Source organism: Episyrphus balteatus, chromosome 3, assembly GCF_945859705.1.
Source record: "Episyrphus balteatus chromosome 3, idEpiBalt1.1, whole genome shotgun sequence".
Classification (NCBI taxonomy): Eukaryota; Metazoa; Arthropoda; class Insecta; order Diptera; family Syrphidae; genus Episyrphus; species Episyrphus balteatus.
The window spans coordinates 55,138,411-55,165,695 of NC_079136.1; the positions used below are offsets into that span (position 1 = coordinate 55,138,411).

At 30.8% G+C, this 27,285-nt stretch overlaps 1 protein-coding gene across 3 annotated transcripts in view; it reads right to left on the reverse strand.

Moving 5' to 3' along the window:
- Nucleotides 1–27,285, reverse strand: part of LOC129913005 (unconventional myosin heavy chain 6) — a 76,026-nt gene that overhangs the window by 24,871 nt on the left and 23,870 nt on the right. For all 3 annotated transcript variants that reach the window (XM_055991312.1, XM_055991315.1, XM_055991313.1), the window contains one exon: nt 3,513–3,620. In XM_055991312.1, coding sequence (XP_055847287.1) covers nt 3,513–3,620 — 108 coding nt within the window. The remainder of the gene's footprint in view (nt 1–3,512; nt 3,621–27,285) is intronic.

The following is a 27,285-nucleotide window of genomic DNA, read 5'->3' on the forward strand; positions in this document are numbered from 1 at the left end:
TGAAAAAAATCCTTTGTTTGAGGTACCTTTTCTAAAAAAAAATTTAATTAAAATTTGCAAATTTTTACTAATTTGAAGGCGCTTTGTGTTTTTTCGAAGCAAAATACATACATTACAGATAAATTTTGATCGGCAATACGATTTTACATGCCACAGTTTGTGAAACAGGTAAAATAGAGAAAATAATATCACCATTATTATATTATTTATGATTAATATATATTTTCAGTAATGAATTAAGAAAAAGAATATATTTTATTAACTTTAAATACATTTTGTATTGAATTGAAATGTATTTGTATTATATTTTAATAAAATTATTAGAAATTAATATAAAAAGATTAAATTTTAATATACAATAATTGAAATTTAATACATTTGGTTTTAAATTCTAATATAAACTGTATTATTTTTTAATACAACTGTATTATATTTTAATACATTTGGTATTAACTAAAAAATTTTAATATTTTCTTGTATTAAATTTTAATACATTTCTGGTGTAGACCTATATGTAACCCAAAAAGTATTGAAAAATACTCCAGAATTTTTAACCGTGTACTTGTCTGCATTTACGTAATGACATACAAAATCAATCAACCAAGACTACTTAAGATATAGATTTGTTTGCGCTTTATTACAACTTTTTAAATTTTTCCAGAAAGATTTATGTCAAATTTTATGGATATGAGTTCACTAAACGCAAAAATCTTATTGTTTTCGTTCTAGAACTTCAAATTTTTGGAAATATTTATTTTTTCACATTTGGGATCATTTTCATGTTCCTACAAATTTTGAAGTTTTCTTTATTTAAGAGCTTATTAAAATTTTCCTACTACATTCAATTCAACGTATTTTTACTCAGTTAGCCTAAAAACCACATTATGAGATATTTTTAGTTTTCTTATTTTGGGAGTAGTTTCATAAATTTGTTTTAAAGATTTTCTTATCACATCCCTTTTTAAAGTATAACTGGAATTTTTTTTATTCAATCAGTATTTAAAACAAAAATTTAAAAAAAAAATAATTTTAACAAAAATCAATCAAGTTGCTTACAATTTTCAAACTTTTTTGTATTAAAATTTGAAAAAAAAATGAAAATTTTTCCTTCTAAGGCAAAAAATAATATCTTAAGTTAATTTGAGGTGCAAAAAAAAAGTATGAAAAACTGATTTCTTTTATTTAAATGCCTTTTTAGAAAAAAACAGAGCCGTTTTTTGAAATTTTTTTTTTTTTAATGAAGTTGGTATGGTTTTGATTTGGTTTTGGTTTACATTCATTGCTTGAGTATTATAATATATAAGTGCTTTTGCATTAAAATTTATTTAAACTGAACCAGTAATTTCATCGTAATGTCATGTTTGATTGATATCTCAACTTTTTTTTTACAAATACAAAATTATTTCCTATCTTTATCGAAAAGTTGTTTTTTTTAGAGAGAAATGTCATTTGGAAAATTGTATCGGTAGTCCAGTAATTTTAGGTTTTATCTGCGGAAAAAATCCCAATGGGCTCGATTTTGGTATCTATAGACCCTCGTTACGGCGTTGTTGTGAAGATGTGAAAAATCGACATTGATATCGCGTCCGCGTTAGAAGTTATGGAGGTCAAAAGGTCACGAAAATCAGTTTTTCGCATATATCTCGTGACCTGTTGATCGGAGGTCGGACGTTTTGGTCTCAGGGTAAAAACATTTGAGGGTCAAAACACCCCAAATCAATCTTAGACTACTTCTAAGAGTCATATCGAAACTTTGAACATATTTATGTAGTTTGAATGACTACATTATAATATAGTCCGAAATCGGTTGGATTTACAGAAAAATGCATAAGGCAATATTTGTAGATAATTTTATGACGAACAGATTTTCCATAGACCCCTATTGACCTCCGAGCAACGGGTCACGAGATATATGCGAAAAACTGATTTTCATGACCTTTTGACCTCTATAACTTCTAACGCGGACGCGATATCAATGTCGATTTTTCACATCTTCATTACAACGCCGTAACGAAGGTCTATACCAAAATCGAGCCCAGTAGAAATTTTTCCGCAGATTGAGGTAAAAAATGCCTAAAATTACTGGGATATGGAAAACTTATAAAAATTTATTTAATTTTAATATTTTGAAGAAATATTAAATAAAATGGGAATGAAAAATAAAAAGAATTTATATTTACTCTTTAATCTGATATACATTCTTGCAAACATTAAATTCATAATTCGAATGGGTTGTACTAAGTTTTATGAATTCGCAAGTTTTTTTTTTTCAAAAAGTTATTGAAAATAACTTGAATTTTGTTCTTAAAGTAAAATTGTCAATATCTTTTTTTAAATTTTATTTTTAATAGATCAGAAATTTACGAAATGCATGAGTCGATCGCCCTTACTAGCCCTTATCATAACTATTGTTTAGAATGATAAGATTTTTTTATGTTAACATTCATACAAATATAAGTTTTAATTTAATTTTATAAAATACCAAAATTAATAAGACATCTTTTTTAATATTACGAAATCTTGATGTTTTGACTTCCAAACGAAGTATGCGATTTTATTTCTTATACGACATTCTTTTTTATTTCAAGAAAATTGAATGACACGGTTTTGATTTTTCAAAAAAAAAGTAGGTACGTGTTTTTGAAAATTTTGATAAACTCAAAAAGAATACTTATTAAAAAAATTTAGTGATTAAAGGCAAAGGGATAGTGTGCAAACAAAATCAAATGACATTATAGAATTACTAAGGTATTGTGCACAACAAAATTTGTGCAACCATCTTTTTTTGTCAAAATCAATTTTTGATGTCAAAATTTTTAAAATTACTTATTTTTATTCTAGGATTTTCAAGTTCAATTTAAATAATAAAATGTGCGTGTTTCTAGGAATATGTTTTAATTTGATTCTCCCGTATATGTATTTCCTTGACACTTCAAATGTTATTATAACTCACGAAACCTATGTTTCAAATTAATGTTTACAAAGATCTTTGCTTACAGAACATAATTTGTGTTCTTCTATCCAATCACAATCATATGACAAGGAGTGTAAAATTTACTCCGTAAGTCCCACATAAATATTTCAATTTACACACACCCAAGTCATTCATCCAAATCAAAAGTATGTAATCACACCAAATAGCAGCAGCACAAGAATTGAACAACAAACAAACACCTTTAAACAACAGATCCAGCCCCCTAATCTTGATGGAAAATAATAATTATGCCAAAGTGGGCTTTTCCAATGTTTGTATTCAGGTGTATAACACATAACTTTTTTTTGTATTATATTTTGTCCCAGAGAAAGAGAAAAATTGCGAGTCCTTGGTGCTTGCTGTTTATTGTTAAAACATACTTCTACCATAAAGAAGAGTTTTTTTTTTTTACTTCTTCAAGTACACGAGCAAATAATGTCTGTCTGTCTGTTTTTTATGTCGTTACCCTAAGATATGTATTAATTCTTATACCATACGTTGCGTATGGTATAAATGTGTTTTAGATATATATTTTTACCTGATTTTTATTTGTGTCCTTAATGTTCTTATAAGCAGCTTCGGCAAGGGCAAACACATGAGGCTGCAGTATTCCCAACTTCTGGCCGTGATACTTGAATACGTACTCCTGCAAAGAAAAAGAAAGCAAAAAAAAATTTGAAAGAGGTTGCATGAAAAATAATGATTATGATGATGTTGCAAAATATCTAGGTAGATACAGTGTACACCAAAAGTTGAGTTACACTTAAAAAAAAAAAACGGAAACAGTGTGAACTTATCAATTTTATCAATTTTATATAAATCTTTCAAAAATTAAGTCAAGTGGGTGGAAATTTCGAAAATTTTCTTTTTTATTTTTTTTTTCTGTAGACAAACTTTTGACATAGACTGTAAAAAATATACATCCAAAGACTGACTGACTTCAAATTATAACGATTGCAACACAATTATTTCGTTTAATTGTGTGGCATTATGTTGCGACATTTATACGCACTCAACTTTATGTTTTGCAACAACAAAAAAACAGAAACAGAAATTCTTATGAAGGATGTTGGGGAAGAAGTTAAGTGGATGTTATGATTCATGTTCCACAATACAACATACACTCAAGCCCATTCCTATATAGTCTCTTTAAAGTGCAAAATATACAGAGTTACAGTTGGTATACAAACATATTTTAACTTACACATATTTTTTGTTGATAACCTCACAGAAAGGACTTTATGACCCTTTAACGTGAGTTTACTTTTTATATTTTGATTTTTGTTTCGCTCATTTTGAAGACATAATGATATTTTGTGTTTTTTTTTTTTTTTTTTGCGAGGAACTCTTGTGAACCGCATGATTATTATTCACATAATGTAACATAAAGTTGTTATATTCTGTGAGAGCCTTTTGCATCGCAAGGAATTCTTGAGAGGAAAATTATATTTGAAGGTTTAATGGTGGTTTCATGTAATTTAAGTTTGTATTTTTAACTATAAATATGTATACCTACATACCATATACGTTGAAGAGACTGTGTGTAAAGGTACCATTTTATATTTTATTTTACTTTTAACTTTTAGATTGAGGTTGGGGTTGATTAACTGCATGTAAATAACTGGGTCGGAAGTTCTTAAGATGTAGGCGACTGTAATTCGTGGGGTGTTTATTAATGTAGTTTGGAGTAGGTGTAGTTTAAAATAAATGGTGTGACATATTTAGGAAGGAGAAAGAAAAATTATCAAAATTATTGCCAACCTATAGACAGGTTTGAAAAAAAAACTAAACTAATGGAAATAATAAAGGGATACAAAAAAATTCCAAATTTTTTTGAGGTTTTTTGAGTAAAAATAGTCATACTGGAATTTTTAGAAAGGATTTCAAAGTTCGAAACATTCTAGCAAAAATTTTCATGCAATGTTATTCCCTAAATCCTAAAGAATACCGACAAAAAAAAATTTTTTTCGAAGTTTTTCCGGTTCTTTCTACGAACTTGGCAAAATTTTGTCCAACTTTACCACTATATGGATCGGATATAACTTGTTCATTCAGATTAAATTTTAAATTTTTTTAAAGTACGGTAAGAGCATTTCTTGGTGAAAAATGGAACTTTGAACTTTTGGCACTTTTCCCCATGAATTCAAACATTTTTATCAATGGCAAAAAAAAAACATTTTGCATTTTGTTAAAGATTATGATAATTTGGGAAACCGACGAAGTTACGAATACCAGAGTTACGGGCGACAGAGTTACGAGCGTCAAAGTTACGCGAAACCGAAGTTACGAAAATCTAGAGTTACGAATTCTAAAGTTATGTTAAGCTATGACATGTGATTTTTGGGTTGGCAACAATTGCGAGGAACGATATGGAATTATGAAAATACAAACAAGAGATTAACATTTTTCTCATTGGTCAGAACTAAATGAGTAAAGCGAAAATGGGTGTTATTTAAAATTGGTTTTTGTTTGATTTTTAACTTATCCTGTGTCAAATAAATAAACAAGGAATAGGGTTGTTTTTTGCATAAAAAGATTAAACCACAACCATTTTCGTTAAAATCTATTAAAATAACCAATGAGCATCGATATTCTCTTATTTATGTTTCCATAATTCCATATCGTTCCTCGCAATTGTTGCCAACCCAAAAATCACATTTCATAGCTTAACATAACTTTAGAATTCGTAACTCTAGTTTTTCGTAACTTCGGTTTCGCGTAACTTTGACGGCCGTAACTCTGTCGCGCGTAACTCTGTTATTCGTAACTCCGTTACCATTTCCAGACCAACACCCAGTTTAACATTTTATTTAAAAGAGCTCATAACTTCCTTTCTGATTTTTAATTAATTATAATTTATAATAAATAATATCTTTTCAAAATTATGACCACAAAATGTCAGTAGAAAAAAATCTAAAAAAAAATGGGGAACTTCATTCTTGGACCTCACGCACAATACTCGATTTTTATGGCTTGAACCAAATTAGGTTTGCAATAAGTTTTATTAATAATGATTAATCAAAACCATAAAAAAAAGAACAAAACACAAATTGGCACGAGTCATGAATGTTTGTTTATAGGTAATTAAATTACAAACAAAACCTAACCCAACAACTTTCAGCAAAACCTCTAAAGGCTATCTTAAAGCTTTGATTCTTGTTTTGGTAATTACCAACATGCCTTGAATATTAAATCAAGTTGTTATTATAAATTCAAGTGCCAGTGCGCCCAGTCCGTATTTTAATTTAAATCATAGTTACATAATTTTTTTTGCAGTTTAAAAAGATAGTATAAATAAGAAGCCCTTTTTGTTAAGACACCCATGTTTTCGAGCGCGCGTTTACTTAAGACCTTTAAAACATAGAAATTACAATTAGTTTGTAATTAAGATTTTAATAACTCAATGTTAACCGAAGCGAAGTACTGAACTCAAGTAATCTTTTTGTTTTTATTTTTTTTGTTATTACAAAAATGAGTTCTTCTGACATGGAAATCATGTTCATGCTGTGTTAATGGTTGATGGAGTTCGGGACACACTCTAATAAATTTATGATATACAAAAATATGGGGCCAACATAACTAAGCAATTAATATACGTCGTTGATTTAGGTGTTTTGTTTAATTTTTTATTAGCATATGTGGTCAGTCAACCAAGGCACAATAAAGTCGTCAATAAAATATGTAGTTAAATAGTTTTTTTTTTTTACAAACCAACTACATATTTTTCATGAAAAGAAAACATTGTTTTGAGAAATTCCAAGAATTGAATAATTTATTTTGATAGGTCGAGGTTGAATGGAACAAGAAAATTATAAACCTGGATGAAATAGGAGTTACCTTAACCGTAAACGTAAATATTTATACGCGATAAGGGTGTTTTAAGGTTATTTATGGACAAGAGTCATCTAGGTTATGATTTATGAAAAAAAAGAGAAACGTTTCAAAAAAAATATCATAATTTACTTGGTTTTTGTCAAGGATGTCCCGAATTGACAGTTTTTATTCAAAAAAAATATTCAACTTCAGATCTTCTTCATAAAAAATCACACACATTACAAAATTCTTGGATCTTCAACAAAAGTTGAGCAGCGCTATAGATCAACGCGTCTACATTTACTCCAATTAGCTGATCAAAAACTGCTACTTTCTCAACAAAAATACAAACAATTTTGCATTAACTTAACAACTTTTCATGTCACTTACTCTGATTCCAAAATTATTTCTTTTTTTACCGAAATAAATTTGCCATGAAAAGGTCTTTTCAGCAAAAACTTACCAAAATATGCTTTTCTAGTATTTTTTTGGGGTGCTGAATCCGAATCTGAAGTCAGAAAAATTTGACTGGCCTCCGTTTTTGAAATATTACCGTTATAAAAAATATAAAAAACGTCATTTTGGCTGTTTTCGAGGTTTTGTTTTTATGTGGGGTAATTCATTATAAACAAATTTGAAACGGTTATTATAAGAACAGATATTCTTCTTTCAAAAACTGTTTAAATTTTCCCGATATATCTTTTATTGCTCGAGATATCTTAAGTTTCATTTAATAAGCCAAAGAGAAACTAAACTTAATCTAAAGTTTAAGTCACTGGTCACAGAATTTTTGCCACAAGAACCAAAATATACTTTTCTGAAGGTTTTCAAGTTGCTGAACTCAAATCCGCAATCAGAAAAATTCTATTAGCCTCCGTTCTTGAAATATAACCGTTATAAAAAAAAACCCTTTTTTTGCATTTTATAACAGTAATATTTCAAGAACGAAGGCTGATTATGGATTCGAGTTCAGCAACCCAAAAACCTTCAGAAAAGTATATTTTGATTCTTGTGGCAAAAAAAGTTTAATTTGGTTAGCCAGTGTTGTTTCTGATTCAAAGACCGCTACTTAAATTTTAAATATCTCGGGCAATAAAAGAGATATCGGAAAGATTTAAACATTTTTCGAAAGAATAAATTTAGCTCTTATAGGCACCGTTACAAATTTATTCATAATGAATTACTCCATATAAAAACATAATCTCGAAAACAGCCAAAATTACGTTTTTTGACATTTTCTAACGGTAATATTTTAAAAACGAAGGCCAATCAAATTTTTCTGACTTCAGATTCGGATTCAGCACCCCAAAAACTACTAGAAAATTATATTTTGGTTCTTGTGGCAAAAACCTTGTTGACCAGTGTAATCTGCCGAACCTGGATCAACGGCAACGATTTTCAAAATAGGATATCCAATTTTCATTTAAAGTTTTTAGTTCTTCATTGAGGAGGTCTTTTTTCTTTCAGATCTCGAAAGTCAATTACCTGGTTTAGATATTTTTCAAATTTCTGTATTTATCGATTCTTCATAAAGTCTTTTTCTTGACGTTTTTCTGTTGATTATATTCTCAACCGAAAAGTTTATTTCCTATTCTCTTCAATAACAAACATCCACTTGAAATGCTAAAATCAATTTTGATTATATATTTAGCATCAATATCCGTTTTCCTCTTTGCCCAAAATCTATTCCACAATCAATATTTGTCTTTAGAATGAAATCATCAAAGCAAAAGTAATTTAGACCGTTGTTTTCATCATCAGCCGTGTCAAAGTTTTTTTTTTTTTTTTATTTTCAGCTGATATTTTCGTTCCAGTTACATGTATACGGGAGTGAACAAGCCTATCAGCCTTTTTGGCTTATATGAAGCTCTAAAATTTTACTTCTTATTCCAGATATATAGTTTTATGGAGAGATTTTCCAAAGAAAAGAACGGAAATACCAAGAATCTAATGTTCCATAAATAGACTTTTCCTGATTTTAATGGGGATAATACAGAGGATTTTTTTTTTCTTTTTTTTTCAATGTACTATATTTTGTATGTATGTATTGTATGTATATATTTATCCAGCACAGTTTTATGTGTATATATTCATTTGTGTGGGGAAGAAAAAATAAATCAGCTGCTCCTGTTTTTTTTTTTTATATAGAGGACAAGCCTATTGATCGATTAACCCAAAGGGATTCTTTGAATTATTTAGGTCAGAAAATGTATATATAGATGTACTTGATATGTATACAATAAACAAATGTTTGTAAGTACATATATGTTGCCTTTCTAGAATATAAACAAAAATACCTATTCTGTTTTAATTAAACATCAATTTAGTATGAGAAGAGTGGAAAAGAGCCCCTCGGGGGGCTTGTAGAACAATATTAGATACCTATGGCAATTGAACAGGCTGAAGTACTCCTTGGGGTCTATGTGAATCGGCTTTTTTCATGTGCGTTTTTAAGCGCCCACTAAACATTAGCTGAAGGCATGTTCAAGTACTATATTGAAAATTTGTTTCACAAAAAAATCTGGATGGAACTAAACTTTTTAGTTGGCCTTTTTTCTGTTATTTTTTCTTGCAGGCAATTCAATGTTATTTTGATAAATTTCAATTTTTAGCTGACACTTTCGACAAAGTATATTGAAATCTGTAAAATTGATTGAAATTGGAGTGACTTTTAAGATAGCCTATGAGCCAGATACTAAGAATCCATAAAGTTCTTAAAAATATTTCTGGCAAAAGGGTGTTTTTTGAGGGATTGACATAAATTTGGTTTATTTTTTAAACTTGGTTTGTAACAAGAACTAAGGCTATTACATATTTATAAACGTAGTTTAACTTTAAACAAATGCTTAAATTTTGGAAAATGTGTTCAAGAATCATGTTTGTGGTTGTCTTATAGGTGCCAAACTTGTGTTTAAGTAAAGATTTCCTTAACTTTGAAAAGTGTGATTTTTACTTTTATTAAAAAAGCATATTTCCCACAATTTGGGTTCTTTTTTTTCAAAGAAGACATACAATTCAGAATGTAAAAGGGTGTTTTTTTAGCTGTAGAGAAATATGGTTTAATTCACGAATTATTTTACATTTGAGATTGGAAGCAAGATGTCTATTAGAATTGCATTGTTAAAAGAATGTTTATTTTTTTAAAGGGAAAAAATAATGTAGCAATCCAAATGAAATTAGGTACATTTGCGATAGAAAGAATGAATTAACAAATTTTAAAAAATAATTTTGGGTGAAAGGGTGCTTTTTTTGAGGATGGAGCCCTAAAATGCCCGAGATTGGGGCAAGAATTAATTCATGTCTAAAAAATACTCTCTCATCTGAATTTATTTATAAGGTAAGGAAAATATAATCAATAATAACTTATCACTATAAGTTTTAACTTTTCCTTTCACGAGAAGTAAATACACTTCTTGAAAACGAAAACACTGTTTACTACCAGTTTTAATAATAAATAAAGTCAATAGCCTCTATATTTCCAAAGTAATAAAACATTATCCCACGAGTTCAAAGGCCTCATAAAAAAATAACTCTGTCAACGTTTAATATACGTTACTACAACACCCTGACCTTAACTCCAAACAGCAAGGCACTCCAAAAGCGGAACTGATGTATTTAATTGACCACATATCGTTCAGCATATTTAATTGGTCAATGTCAGTAGTATAATTCCAATTCAAAGTCAACATCTGTTTTGCCGGCTCAATTTTTAATGTTTTTTGATGAACCAAATTGTAATGTGTCTGTGTCCTCAGAATCATGTGTATAATTTGTGACATCAATCAATTTTGTAAAACAAACTCAATCCAACTCTCGTGTGTGTGTTATAATTTCTGTTTAAATATTTATGTAACTAAACCATATCTACAAATTACACACACTACATTACAGTTCTTGATGTCGATGAGTTTTTAATTAATTGAACTACATCACAACCCAACGAGTAGACAATAAAATTCCATACTTATAAGTGTAAACGTAATGTAGTCCGTCATTCAAGACCAACAAGTAGAAGACGAAAGATATTTAAAGTGATTCCACTTAGGTTCCCAGTTCTCATGCATCATCTTCTTTTTCAATCCAAGTTACCGTCAGTCGTCGATAGGGTTGCCATAGCATAGTAAATTACAGCAGAACTGCTTAAGCTTTCGAAATATACTGGACACATGGGAAAGGTTGACAGTATGCTCCCAAAGAAAAATCTTTGTAATTTATCAAAATCACTTTTAAATGTCAATGTAATTGGTATAACATAAAGTAAACGAACAGAGCTAACCGTATTTTCATTCAGTCTATGGTTGCCTCGAAGCTGCAAAATTCTAAAGAAACCTTCTAAATTTCGAAGTTAAATGTTCAAATTCGAAATAAATTAATTGACATGATTACATCAGTTATTGTCAAGAAAGTAAAAATGAAGTTTAAAAATAACTTTGCGTTGGCAACTCTGCTCGTCATTCATTGTCGGTTGCCAAGATTATCATAAACACACGAGTGTTTTTTTTTTTCAATTCTCTCATCCAACTTGAAAGTATCTAGTAGATGTACCTTTCTTAAGTCAACATACAGAAGAATAAAGATCTCTTGAATCGACTCAAGTGCATTGCTTGACATTTTCGAATACGTTTTGTTCGAACTTAAAAAAAAGGAAAAGAAAACACTCATTTATATTATGACTTGAGACTTGCTGGTTGATGTTGATGTACAAGTCGTCAGTTAGTCCCCCATTTTTAATCTCTTTTCCAGACTTTACGTCATATTCTGATGAAGGAGAAGGGTTTATGTATTGAGGTTAATTAATTGATAGCGAAAAAGTGCATCCAGTCATCCATATGTATTATATTCGAAACCATCATAATCAACCCCGATAATCGTATTACAAGTTTTATTGTTAAATTCATCGACACTTTACGGGCTATTGTCTTTAATGACATAATCTTCAATGCAAGTGATGGTGTAGTCTGTTAATGAAAGCTTCATATGCAGTTGATAGATGGTTATAGGCTATTGGTGCGGGCTAGGATTATAATTTGTTGAATGAAAGTAATACACATCAACAAGCTGGCATGCTTTTTTTTTGTCATTAATGAGAACGAGTATGATTTTGAGGTATTGTGGAACTTGTCTTTGGTTTTTGGTATTAGTTGTCAGCAATGGTAAATTTACCTACTTTTGTTCACTTTTTGCGAGTTGATAATGTTTACAAGATGAAGCTTTAAAGCGTGGATAAATATTAGAAGTTATTTTAAATAGTTTTCCACGAATCCAATTTCGGACGTTCTGACAAATACAGAGATTTTTTTCTTTAAGTTCACTTTCCTGATACTCGTGCTGTGTTCGAAATTTTTAAAAATTCTTCAGGAAACGTAAAAAAATCCAATTTAGTTGTTTTTTGTGTATTTTATTGGAAGGAACAGATTTTGAAAGGGAATTTCAGAATACAAAACTTGACAAACGAAATTTTAAAGATAAAAAGTTTTTATCGATAAGTTCATTTTCACAGTCAAGACATTGGCGCTTGTACAATAGCAAATGCCGCTCAAAATATTGAAATTGCAGCAAAAAAATAAATGTTTGGAAAAAATGTATTTTTTTATTTTTTTCTGACAAACAATAAAATAAATAAAAAACTAGTAAAGATTTTTACATTCACAAAAGATACGCATACACCACAGTGACTTTTTTAGTTTCCTCTAATTTAATCACTGACTGAATAGTAAAACCATCTGAATTTTTTTGACCATTTGCTAACTGCAAATTATACGGCTGTAGAGTCAACATTTGGACTTTGGGCTTAAACAGATCTGCAAAATTTGTATTCATTTTCTTTGGGATTTTTTTATTTTTCAGTGCAAATTTCTCAAAAGTTTTTTAAAATTTAAGAAAAAATAGAAGAGTTTAGGAGTTTTTGAAATTTTCAGAGCAAAATTTGTCTTTAGAATATATCCTAAACGGAGTTGGTACAGCTCAAGATGGTCAAACGATTGTAATTAATTTTGTATATCTATCTAAAAATTTTTGTGTTTTACATAGATGATTTTTCATTTTTCAAACTTTCTATAAAAAAAATTTTGCTCTTAAAAATTTTTGAAGGGTGAACAAACAAAAATTTTGGGTTAACAAAGATGGACAAACCAATTAGACCAATTTGGATCAAAAATTTTGCGGTCGCAGAAGATAACCTAAAAATATTATTAACATCCTTGTACCTCTTATAATTTATTCAGACAAAAATTAAAGAGCACAATCTGATCCATTGAGCAGCGTTATTCATAATAAAGTCATCTACATACTTGCAATAACATGATGAATAGTTCACTTGAATCTTAGTTTTCTTCAATCTTAAATTCAATGTGAGTCGCATTTTAAACCGTTAAACTATTTCATTGAAACTTCAAAAGAGTTAACAATGTACAGTTTTTTTTTTCTTCGTAAAACGGAAACTATTGTCCGAGGTTTTTTTTTTTTTTAAATCATTAGAATCCCATCAAATGATTACAACTTCCTGTTCCTTATTCAAATTGATTAATTCAATAAAGAGGATTTTTATGTGCAAAGGGTGCGTCAAATTGCGTCAGTTAAGACTTCATTTGACAATAACACACATGTGGGCTCTATGGAAATACTGTTGCAATATTGCACTTAACTGTCAGAAATATAAAAAAAAGATCCATCAAGACAATTTGTACATACATCGTGTGACGTAACGATAATTGTGCATTATTCTGATTGTATTCCTTATTTGATTGATTTGTTATTCGCTGTTGTTTTGTTTTATTTTTATTGTTTACCATCATTCAATATCTGGTATGACGAAGAAATTAATAAGAGGTCATTCGCCATTTTACTATAATGTTTCATTCAACGGAAGTTTGCCGCAGAACAAAAAAATGAAACAAATTAATAACTGCATTGTTTTTTATTATGTTGGCTATTAAAGTGCCGTCTAGAATGACAATCCGGTGAGAATGTGACGATAGAAGTCTAAGTGTACAGTGCGCTTAATATGCGCTCAAGTGTCACGTAGAGCAATAAGAAATGCAAGTGTGACAGAACGAGAAATTCATTGGCTTGAGTGGCGGTTTATTGAGGCGTCGAGTCGCGCACAATAGTGCAACCATATAAGTAAAATGAGTAAAAAATTCAAAAAAAAATTATTAATTGATAAATATGAGCCGCTAAAAAAAATATTTTATTATTCGATGTCTTAATATTAATGACTTGAGCTTTAAAATAAAAATCAAATTTAAGTTTTTGAAGAAGGTTGTGATTTTTTTTTAAATTTGCAACAGAAAATATGTCATTCAAGTTTCTCTACAATCGCATTTGTCTGCAGATTATTTTAATCCAATTGCAAAGTTACTTTGTCCCAATGTCTTTCTCTCGTAATTTGATGTTGAGGGTTTTGTATCCACTATGAAGTAACAAGAGAAAAAAAAAATACCTAGACTGGACTTGCTGAGTTAACGATTACCGGAAAACTCCAAGCAAAGTTAAATCAATTACGAACAAGACATACATTGCATGCGACAGACACAGAATTGAAGAGATTAATTCGATAAACATCAGAAGCCGAGAATGCAAGCAAATTGGTTTGTTCAAAAATGAAGTAGTAATTTGTTGCATTTGTATGATTCTGAGGAATGGTGGGAATTTTAGGTTTATAGTACCTAGTTGAAGTAGATGATTAAAGCAGTGAATTTTTTTCATTAAAAAAAAATCTAATCAAAAAGAAACAGATAGTTTTTTAATAGGCTGGACATTTTTTTTTTAATTTAACCGTAAACTCAAGAATTGTTGTCCAAAATATATTTTTATATATCATAATTCATAAATACATAAGAAAAAGCAACGATGGTATCCTAGAGTTTTTATGAATCGATAAAAGATTATATCAGAAAGTTCAGCAGCTCAGCTACGGAGAAAAATAGAGAAAACCCATCATGAGTTCTTTTTCACTATGAGAATTCGTTTTTATGGAGTCTTTAGTTGCACACTTGGAAAGAATCTCAGACAAAAAAATGCCCAGATTACCGATATCTATCCATTGTTGGACGAGGCTCGTTATTTATAAACTAGAGGTGAGCTTTGACTAACCCTCGTGATGTCCAAATAACTACTCGAGAGCTACTACCGCCATCAAGTTATTTGGAGAAATTTCTTTGCATGACCAAGTTTTTAGAGTTATTTTTTCCTTTCATTCCTTTATCTTATTCACTGATTTGCTTATATTAATTAATTTATTTCCTGATATGGCGCCCAACTTGAGTTTATATTCGTATTTCATCAAAATCCGTTAATTTCCAATTGGAAGAAGCAGAGAATTCCGTCAAACAATGAATTTAAGAAAAAAAATTTACACCTAAACTTGAGGTGTGAGCCACACAAAAAATAACGAATACATACAAAGAAATTCTGCACTAAAGAACTTAGCGAAAAACAATATCAATTTTCTGACTGACTATAATGTGTCAATATTTTTGTCATTTAACAAATGCATCTGAAATTTTTCGTGCTTAGGCCGTTTCACAATTTCAGTCAAACGACACCCAAAATATTATTATTATTTTACTCTGCCCGACTAACAATTTTTCTTCTGTAAAGCTTTATACATGCTTCTTTTGCTTCTATAAAGCTTTATAGAAGCAAAATTGTTAGTTGGGTGGTGAATAACTCATATCAACTCATTCTATCGATTATTCTGTCTGTTTTATCATAGAATGTAAGTGAATGAAGCACAAGTCAACCTTAGTAAGAATGAAGCACGAGTTTGAAGACGGTCAGCAAAAATAATCACATCAACTTTTATACGTCAACCTTAAGTTAAAAAAGAAAACTTATGAATAAATAGTTAATAAGAACAATCGTTTAATAATGGAAACAAAAGTTTCAAACTACTTTCAATCAACACCTCTTTCAAGTCTTTCCACACGACACCTCTATTGTCACTATGGGCTCAAAGTTAACAAACAATGGAAAAACAACAAACTAGAGCACACTTTCTTCTTTTCTTATATTCAAACTTCCTGCTTTTCTAAATGGTTATATTTTTTGAAATTAACGCACTTCCTCCATAAATTATTCCGCCCAAACAAGCGGCCATGTTTATCATCTTTTGTGTCGTCTCCACAAAAAAACTCTTTACCGGGTCGTGCTCTGACGACCTAGTTTCCATTCATCCACTACCTACTTTCAATAGAAATTCGTTTATTATTTTTTTTTATTTCTTTTCTGTCCAACAAAAAACTAAACTTTTCCTTAAGCTTATCTAACAAAGAATCTGCCTTTAACCGAAAGTCACTCATTTAACTTGACTTGGAGCTTCTAAGCATGTTACACCAAAAAAGTAAAAAAAAAAAACATAAAAAGTAAATTAAAACACCCACGACTCAGACTTTTGTGTATGTAAGTTTGTAAAAGGTATTGAGGTACATGCCCCTAGGCTACACCCAGACGAGAGATAGTACCGCATACAGTAGCAACTGCATAGACCGACGAACGAATGAAAAACAAAAACCAAATCGTTTATGAACTATACCGATTCACTTGTTGAACATGATGTTCTTTCCTTCCCAAGGGTCTACTGCATTTGAACTATTCATCATCATTGGTATATTGGGGGAGGACCAGGCGGCGACACGGTGGCGACGGCAAAGGAAGAACTCTTTCACTTGACTATCGATTTTGTTAAACATCTTTGAAAGAAGCTTTAACCCTCAGGTCTATCAACCCAGAAGTCAATCTCCACCCAAAAGATTTCTTTCTTGTGTGTGTTTTTATTAAACAACCTCTAAGATGATGAAAACAGACGGAGTGCCTTTATGAAGTACCACATACTGCACTTTTGAGATGGATGATAGGGATTGGCAAACAGAACTTGGTACATGATGATGGTAAGCATGTTGAGGAATCAAACTTGGAGCTTAGGTTTATAGTAACCAGTGCTGCCACTTGCAAAGAGTATTTTATAAATTGTAGGTACAATATGAAGAAATTTTCATTCACATATTTCGTAGCTGGTATTTAAGAGCATTTTTAAGAACCGCAGATTTTTTTTGATCAGATTTCTTGAGTACCCTAAAGATTTTTTAATATGATTCTCAGAGATAGGACGTAACAATTCTGGTCTGGAAAATGGTCGCATATTGGAAAATCGTAAAGAAGCCTAATTCGCCATAGAAGACCTTCCCTCCGTTTGGTGTGATTCCCATAAAAGGCAATCAAATACGAGCTTTTCACCAGCATCAAGTACTCCTACCAAATGCTTATTTGAGCTATGCTAGCTAGAGAAATTTGTAAGAATCAAACCACTGCTGGTTGCCTTATCGCAGAGTGCAATAGTAAACTACGTCATAAATATGATATGATAGCTGCTGAATGATTTGCACAAATGGTTAAATGGTTACTTCAAAATAGTTTTAAGAGATCCTGCAAAAGTATAGGCATTTAAATTTGTGTCAAAGTATGAGAGCTAACACAATACAGGTTATACTTTTTATAAGGCTTCTATAAAGCTTTTTTATGGAAGTTATTCATCCTTAAAACTTTTATGAAACTTACAGAAGTAATATGAAACAATTTGTATAACTTGATCTTTTTTAATAGCGGAGAAATTTTAACGAAGCTTAACCGAGGTTTAAATTTAGCTTCTGTAAGATTATATACAAAGAAATTTTAGTTGGGCTGCTATCAAATCCATTGCTTGACCATAGTCGCAAGTAAGGCAGACGACTTTTAAGACTACCTTTGCAGGCATTAAATGCTTGCTGAAGACTTTCCTTTACGTGTTTCTTCTTCTTCTTCCTTTTTCTCGGCGCTGTTATGATCTCGATGTCGAGGGGATCATAACTATCCCACGTTACTGCTTCACACTAGTGATCCGCTTGTGGGGTTCGCCGGGTTGACCTCAGAAATCGGGCCTCCCGGTTTTGTATTGTTCCATTTCTAAGGCCAACTGAATGCTGGTGTTTTTGCATTTGCTTGTACCAGGAGTTTTTAGGCCTACCTTTCTTATTATTTCTTATTATTTCGTTTACGTGTTTAATAGAGCTATAGCTTGGCTGAGCCTTTTATAAAGCGTCTATATGGAAGTTTATTGAACAATACAAAAACAATCACGAGTGCAATTTGAAGATGCTTCACTAAGATTAAAGGCAGGAGTTATAGCTTTTTCACTGAGACACACAAGTAATAATAGGACTATTAGATTACGGTGCAGAAAAGTTGATTAATCTTTTGACTGCAAGGTTGTATTGTAAATATACAACATAATGAACTGATTTAAAACGGCAACACTGTTCCAAAATGATTTGATGTTATATGTACTATCCTTTTTGAAGCCTTATTTTGAAATAAAGATAAAGAATCTATGACGATGTGCAGAATATTGCCATTTCTCATCGGGGTGCAACGAAATGAGCAGCAAAATATAAGGAGCCTTCTGTCGCCATGGTGCGTCGTTGTCGTCAGTTTGTCTGTCACCAAAGCATATAATAATCCTTAAGACTTTTTGTGAATGTCGTTATACAAAAGCCGCCGTCGTCGTCGTTGTCGTCATCATCGTCTTCTTCGTCATTGTACCATGTAATATGATATCCTGGTGGTTTATAGTTAAAAAAAGAGGGTTAAATGAAATTAATTTCTGGCCTTTTTTACGGCAGCAGCTGCCATTTTTGCACTTGCTATTGCTGCTGCTGCTGTAGATGCATAATACAACCTTAAAGACCTTTTTTTATGGCAGGGATTTTATTTATCCAACCGATTGAATTGGATGAGCTTCTGTTTGTTTTGTGTGTTTTATATACATATTCTTCTCTTTTTTGTTTCATTCTAACCAGGAAGAGAACAAAATTAAAATAAAAAAAAATCACAGGGCATTACAGAAGGTGAGGTGAGATATATGTATAAAAAAAATGACGGATTTAACAAATTACAACATAAAAACCTTGGCATACAGTGCATTGGCATTCGTTCGGCACCACAACTGCAGCCACAACAACAACAACAAAGTCTTTGAATGGATTTTATGCTGCACACTGCACGTGTTTTTGTAGTGCAGCGCGAGTAACTTGACCCCCTAAGCTTCATGAATACTTCAGTGTGTTATGATTAAACAAAGATATAAACCCCCTCTTTCACCCCTCCCCATATAAAAAAAAACTGTGATGTGAGGTGTGTATGCGAGTTTGGTGGGTTTCAGTGATTGCACTATCATAAACGCGTTCAATGGAAATAACACGAGCCATACTATCACATATAGCTTTGTATTTCTATTATAATGTAGGTAGGTAGGTATATTGGGTTCTTATGAAGCATCTGTAAATAACGGTGAATGAGCTATAAAGTAGGTACATTATGGTCTGTGGTTTTTATTGTGTTCAACGTACGATAAAAGCACACTCACCTGCTATATGTTTCTTGTTTTTTGTTGTTGTTATTGTTGTTGCTTTTTTATGTGTTCTTATATTATTTATTTTCTTTGAAAGAAATCTTGACATGAGAGATTATGTTCGAGGTGCGAAGGTATCTGTCAATGTCAAGTTTAATAACATGAGTTGGCTAAGAAGAAGAAAAGGTGAGGGTTTTGTTTTTTTTTTCTTCAAATTCGGTTTCAAGAAAAATAAGCTGTAATAAGTGGGTAGTGTTATGTTATCAATTCATTAACTTGAGCTGTGTCACTTTAAAAAAATTTACGTAGGTAGTACTTATTTGAAATTAATACCTACCATCATATAAAAAGTTTTGTTGACGGTTCAGTATTATTAAGATGGGGTTAAACGAAAAAAAAAAAAAAAAAACAGAACTAAGTAATAATTGTTGTAGTAATTTTTTGAAACTTTAATAACCCGACTCATGTCGGCTTGATTTTTAACTTTTTAGAAGCAAAAAATCCTCATTTTTGAAACAAATTAGAGAAAACAAAAAGTCTTCATGTCAAAAATGATTTCATGGAACAAAAAATCTTCGGGAATTAATGAAGAAAAGTCTTTATTTTTTAAACGGATTTCATGAAGAAAAGTCCTCATTTTTTAAAGGAATTTCATGAAGCAAAAATTCTTCATTTTTGAAAGGGATTTCATGAATCAAAAATTCTTTATTTTTGAAACGGATTTATGAGCAAAACCACTTCATTTTAAAAGGGATATCATTGAACAAAAAATCTTCGTTTTCAAAAGGGAATTCATGAAGAAAAATCTTTTTTTTTTAAACGTATTTCATGAAGAAAAGTCCTTATTTTTTTAAGGAATTTCATGAAGCAAAAATTCTTCATTTTTGAAACAGATTTCATGAAGCAAAAACACTTCATTTTTGAAAGGGATTTCATAAAGAAAAAGTCTTCATTTTTAAAGGGGTTTCATGAATCAAAAAATTTTTTATTTTTGAAACGGATTTCATGAACATAACCACTTCATTTTTAAAAGGGATATCATGAAGAAAAAGTCTTAATTTTTTAAAGGGATTTCATGAAGCAAAAAGTCTTTATTTGCGAAATCAATTAAATGAAGCAAAAGTCATCAATTTTGAAAAAGATTTCATGAAGCAAAAAGTCCTCATTTTTTTTTAAATTTTCAGATACGATTCAAAGAATTTTCTTATCAATACCATATTCTTCTTCCTCCGTAAAAAAGATTCTTTCAACCAAGATGTTTTTTTCGGTTTTTGGTTCTAGCTCCATAAAAAAAACAACAAATAAAGAATCGAATTTATTATGAAAACGTGATAAAATCACTTCACATTCACCCCCAGGGGGTCAATTCCCGATCTGTGAAACTGTGAAGTGATAAAAATAATATCATTTCAATTTTCACAGCGTTTTTTCATTTCATCACATCACAGGCAACCCTTATGCGATTCTCAAACTCAATGTGATAAGATGTGTACTAAAAAGTACTAAATGAAAAAAACTTTCATTTTTGAGAAAAAAAGCTTATATGAACAAAAGTTTTCATAACAAACAAATTCGAATTAGCCTACACAGAGAAAAATATGACCCGCTAAAAACTAACAGATTGCCATATTGTTTTACCGTCCATACATTTCATAAGTAAATCTTATTAAAATCAACGATTAATAAGGTTTTTTTAAGGAGATTTCTTATTATTTTTATAGAGAAAATCTTATTAAAATTTGACTGAAAAGTTGATTTTTTTTGCAACTTAGCACTAGAACAAAAATCGCGATCAATATTTTAATGGCAGGTTGGTTCAGGTGGTAAGGTGGGCGACTAATGATTTGAAGTCTCCAGTTCAATTCCCAGCCTGGTCATCGTTTTTTTTATTTTTTTGCAGATTTTAAAACAATAAGGAAAACCCGATTGTTTTAATAAGGTTTCCTTCTTGGATGAAAACCATAGAGAAATCTTATTGTTTTTGTTCTATTTTATGTGGCCTATTTTTCTCTGTGTAGTGAGTAAGGCGGTTGCCTTTTACTCTACCGGCCTAGGTTCAAATCCGGGTGTAGTTGAGAGATTGTTTATTTTTTTTTTAATTGTGTTTTTTATTTGTTTATTATTTTTCACAAGAATATTGGGTTGTGATAAAAAATTTATCATGTGAAAAGATTTACACATTTGTTTTATTTATTTCAGAAATAAAGAATCGAATTTATTATGAAGATCAGATCGGGAATCGACCCCCAGGACAGAAAATTGATGATTACTGTTGGGTTTTAAATGAAAAAAAATGTTACTCATACGCCACAGTAACCCACATTGAATAAAAATTATGTATTTCAAAACTCTTTTATGATTCGTTGAAGCTTAACTTTCTCAATAGAGCTAACAAAAGGAGTGTCATTGAAGAATAGTAAATAATTGCTATAACTGCATTTTAAATAAAAATTATCTTTATAGTCTAAGAGCCGGCAGCATATTTTGGCAGTTTTGATATAACCGAAATTCGAGTGTGCACATATCTAGATATGCACCACAGTATATCAACGGAACAAGTCTGGCAGTGATCTTTTTCAGCTTTCTCTTGCCAGACGCATCCAAAGTGCAGCAAAAAATCAATTTTTGGCGTTTTGATATAACCGAAAAAATGATACACCAAAAAATCATAAAAAATCCCCTGAATTCGAATCTGTGGGTACCGCAAGTTTCTTTTTCAGCTTTCCCCCCGCCAGACCGCTTTAAAGCATTTTTAAGTGCATTTTTCTAATAAAAAACCTAATTACTTATTTTCTGTTAGGTATAACCGTATGATGGTAACAAATTAATATTCTATGTCTATTCCAGGTCTAGAAAATATAATTTTTAGCCAGCTATTTTTCAGCCTTTCCTCTGCCAGACGCATCCAAAGTGCAGTCAAAAATCAACTTTTGGCGTTTTGCTAGGTATTACCCCAATAAATGATACACCAAAAAATCATAAAAAATCCCCTGATTTCAAAAATGTGGGTACCGCAAGTTTCTTTTTCAGCTTTCCCCCCGCCAGACCGCTTTAAAGCATTTTTAAGTGCATTTTTCTAATAAAAAACCTAATTACTTATTTTCTGTTAGGTATAACCGTATGATGGTAACAAATTAATATTCTATGTCTATTCCTGGTTTAGAAAATATAAGTTTAAGCCAGATATTTTTCAGCCTTCCCTCTGCCAGACGCCCTTAAAGGTTTCCCAAACAGGTTTTTCCATAGAAAAAACACCTAGTTTCTGTTTTTTTCTTATAAAATTGAAATAATATTTTTTTGTTTAGAGTAACCATATGATGGCCAAATATTAACTTTCTCTGCCTTTTCCCGATTTAGAAACTGTAAGTTTAAGCCAGTTTTGTTTCAGCCTACCCTCTGCCAGACGCCTAAAAGGTATCTCAATTGTACGGGAAAGTTAGATTTTGCTATATGGGGCATGGGGGTCTGGGAAAAAATCCGAAATGCATTTTGTCTTCAGGGATTAATAGAGCATAAACACAGGGATAGAAAGAGTCTAAAACCACATTTTGTACAACCGCACCAAGAATAATTTTGTTTGTCCCTATACAAAAAATTGCAATTTTTTTAAGTTTTTTGCCTACAGATCGAAAACGGTCTGTCAAATCGAAAAACCAATATTGTAACAAATGAAGGTAATTAAAAGATCTACAATTTTTACAACGAACACATTTTTTAAAAAACGCTCAAGTAAAAGAGATATGACAAAAATAAGAAAATCACTTTTTGACGTGTTTTAAAAAAAAAAACACCCTAACTTTTAAACCAAAGGGATAATCGAAAAATGTTATTTAACATATATTGTAGAAAATTAAATTATTTCAAGTTTGTCATACATTGTTTTTACTGTAGGTTCAAAAATACGCGAGTTATGTGAAAAACTAAACTTTGTATTAAAAAAAAAATGGCGGCCAAATGACTCTTGGTGTGATTGAACAAAACTTGGTTTACGACTCGTGTCTTTTTACCTTTCGAACCCTGAAGTCAAAATGCATTACAGATTTTTTCTTAGATCCTCATATAGCAAAATCTAACTTTCCCGTACTATTGACATAACTTTTAGGGCGTCTGGCAGAGGGTAGGCTGAAACAAAACTGGCTTAAACTTACATTTTCTAAATCAGGAAAAGGCAGAGAAAGTTAATATTTGGCCATCATATGGTTACTCTAAACAAAAAAATATTATTTCAATTTTATAAGAAAAAAAAACAGAAACTAGGTGTTTTTTCTATGGAAAAACCTGTTTGGGAAACCTTTAAGGGCGTCTGGCAGAGGGAAGGCTGAAAAATAGCTGGCTAAAAATTATATTTTCTAGACCTGGAATAGACATAGAATATTAATTTGTTACCATCATACGGTTATACCTAACAGAAAATAAGTAATTAGGTTTTTTATTAGAAAAATGCACTTAAAAATGCTTTAAAGCGGTCTGGCGGGGAGAAAGCTGAAAAAGAAACTTGCGGTACCCACAGATTCGAATTCAGGGGATTTTTTATGATTTTTTGGTGTATCATTTTTTCGGTTATATCAAAACGCCAAAAATTGATTTTTTGCTGCACTTTGGATGCGTCTGGCAAGGGAAAGCTGAAAAAGATCACTGCCAGACTTGTTCCGTTGATATACTGTGGTGCATATCTAGATATGTGCACACTCGAATTTCGGTTATATCAAAACTGCCAAAATATGCTGCCGGCTCTCGGTCTATTAATAAAAAAAATATTTTTTTTTTACTTAGCCTTGAATAATAAATCAAAAGAACAAAAATTAAAAGTTTTTTAATTTTTGAAGGTTTTGCAAATTATCATAAAATTTATGAGTTTTCTGGTAATCTTGTGAATGACATTTTTCTTCAATATTGTTTTTAAACTATCAAATAAACAATATTATGTTTTGCATGCTCATATTTTAATACGTTTACGATGAATTGTTTTCGTTTACTTACTTAGGGTGACCAGCGCCGTAAGGCGGCTACAATCCGCTGTGGATTTGGGCCAAAACAACAAAATCAAAACACGCGAAAAATTGACTTTATAACATACATACAATTATTAAAATCTAAATTTACAAGACCTTTTAAGTGATTTCACGTGTTTTGCATGAATCACGAATAGTATTTTAAGGTTTACAAGGAACTTTAAATTTACTTAGATTTAACATCATTAGTACGCTAAATATTCAAATTTTATTGATTTTTGTTTTTTCAACTTTAGCCACTTGAAGATCCTTAAGTTCAACTCTCAATTATGTCACATTATCTTAGCCACTTCTGTTTTTTCTATAAACTTCTAATTACTACATTAAATTTCCTTTACCTTTTTAACTTTTTGATCTTTAGCAAACTTTTATGACGGAAGAGAAAAATACCTTTTCTTCCCCCTTTTGTCCTGTTAAATTATAAAATTTAAATGTAAATAAGGTGACTCACTGAAGTTTCCCTTAGCTTTTAGTTTTTTCATTAAATTGCTCGTAAATATGTATGTATACAATATTACTATATATCCACAGGATTCACACATTAATTCAAAAGACCGACCCACTGTCATCATAACAAGGTATACATATATGCAGCAACATAAATATTTACCTTTTCAGTACCTGGCTTGGCTATAGTTATACCAGCACAATGCCTCTAGCTTGGATGTATGACGTAAAAAAAAGAGGACATCAGCAAAAGTTTTCCCCACGGGAAGACAGGCGTTTTCATTTTTTTTTTTTTTTCTTTGAAAGAAAAAAAAATTGAAAGAAGTCCTTAGGAGTTAGTTGTTTGGTGATGCTCCTGTTTCATGCTGCTCTACAATGCGGTATATAGGAGATGTGAGGTAATATTTTGAAAATAATGTTATACGCTAGCTAGGAACCGTTGTTGTTGGCAGAAGCATTATTAAAGTGTGAAACATGAAATATGAACGAAAGCTTTGCACTAAAGTGGAGAAATATGATGGTTTCTGGTCCTTTATTCTTGGTGAAATCAGGTCAATTTAAGTGATGGTGAGAGAAGGGACGGGGTGAATTACAAGAATATAGTATACACATGAGTAGGGGTATTTTTCTTGATGAGAGGTTTCCCTCCTTTATTTTGTTAAAGTTCTTCCATTTTTAATCCTTTCGAACAAATTGTTACATAAGAAACTTAAGTGCATGTGGAAAGCTTGTTAAGATGATGGAGATGAATGTGTGGACATATTTTCTGAGAAATTTAATTTTCTTTGGTGAAATATGTCAGCAGACATTTTTTGGGGGTAAAAAACAATAGAAGCAATATAAAAACTAGGTTGAAAAATAGAACGCGACCAAGAAGCTTAGTATTGTCATTTCGAAAGTGTCCTAAATTCTGATACAAAAGGGAGAATATAATGGTTACTTTTAAAAAAAACAAAGGAGATTTAAATGGAAAGCAAGTCGCTAATTGCTCAGTCATCAAAAATTGCCTGCAGGTGAGGAAAACGTTTTGACAATTGACCAATCAGTAGAGAAACTCACTTATCACTTTCCCATTAAAAAAGTTTCGTTCATTAATGAAAACCAATCTTTTCCAAATTGCAAATTTTAATTGCTGTCAATTTTGAAAAACTTAACACCTATGAGCTTATCAAAAAAGCAATTTTTCATGGTAAAATCCCTCTTTACTGTTATAAGTTTCACTGCCAAAAGGTCATTCTCATTACAATCATCATCAGTATGATAAAGTAGTGAAACATATTTTTTTATTTTTTTTAAACAAAAGACTTGGCGCCTCACACGAACAAAACCCATAAATTTCCCATTAGACACAGACCAACAAAAAACCATTGAATCGACAAGATTCCATTCATGCGATGAATTCTTTCCTCTTTTTTTTATTTTAGTTTTGCAGCCTAAACTGATAAAAATCCCGAGTCCAATATGCAAAACAAATTTTATTTTTAGAACTTTTATAGTAGAAACACACAATCTTCTTGTCGCTATCCTCCTGGTTTCTGGTTAGTTCCATCCAGACCAGAGAATGGGAATTTGAAATACATATTGCGTTTTGTGTGTTGTGTTACCATGCAATGATGATAATTTACAAAGCACTAGAAGAGGCACTTTCAAAGACCCATTCCACACACATAACGCAGAACAAAAATTATATTAAATCCCGATCAAAGGGTCCGCATGTGTATATGGAATGGATGGAATATACTCGGCGAGTGATTGCTGAAAGTCATGCCACCGTTTTTTTCTTTTTTTTCATTTTCTATTGCAGCTCCAGGGGCATATCGACGCGCCAGCTAGCACCTGCGTGGCGCTTAAAACGAATGAGGTTATACGTGTTTTTTTATAACACAGGTAAAAAAGCCTTAACGGTTGGATTATTACTGCACTTATATGACACCTATTGACTTTTTTGTTCACACCTTGCATTTGAATGTTGTTGTTTTTTTTTAAGTCGAAAATGGGAATAGCACATTAAAGATTAAATGAAAAGAGACTATCTGTGCTAAATGAAATTCAAAGGTAACGACACACGTTTCATGAGTCTTTTGAAAAATGGTTTCTCAAATAATTTGAAAAAACTTTTCAGATGCTTCTTTTGCCTCATAGAATCAGTTAGCAATAAGTGGGAAATGGTTATTTGCAAGTAAAAGCTAACCAGTAACAATCAACAAGTGTCATTTTGCAAACGGCAAGTGACAATTATTATAAATGATAAGATAAAGACGAAAATATTTCCCGTTAAAAATTTCACTAGCGTTTTTGAATTTTTTTTCGAGATTTTATTAAAAATGTAAAAATTCTGTAAATTAAAAATTACGTAAACCTATGATTCTGTATTTTAAAGTCCAAATATAAAATGTGGAGATTCAAAATTCTGTCAATCTATAATTCTGTTTTTCATTAAAAATTGTGAATTTAAAAATTCTTTATTTCAAAAATTCTGTTGGTATATGGAAAATGAAAAATTGCAGAATTTTGAAAAGCAAAACTATGGATTTAAAGAATTTTTAAATTCAGTATTTTGGATGTGCAGAATTTTTCAGTGCAGAATTCTGGATTAACAGAATTTTAAAAAACCTACTGAGAGAAAAAGCAGAATAATGGAATACAGAAGTATG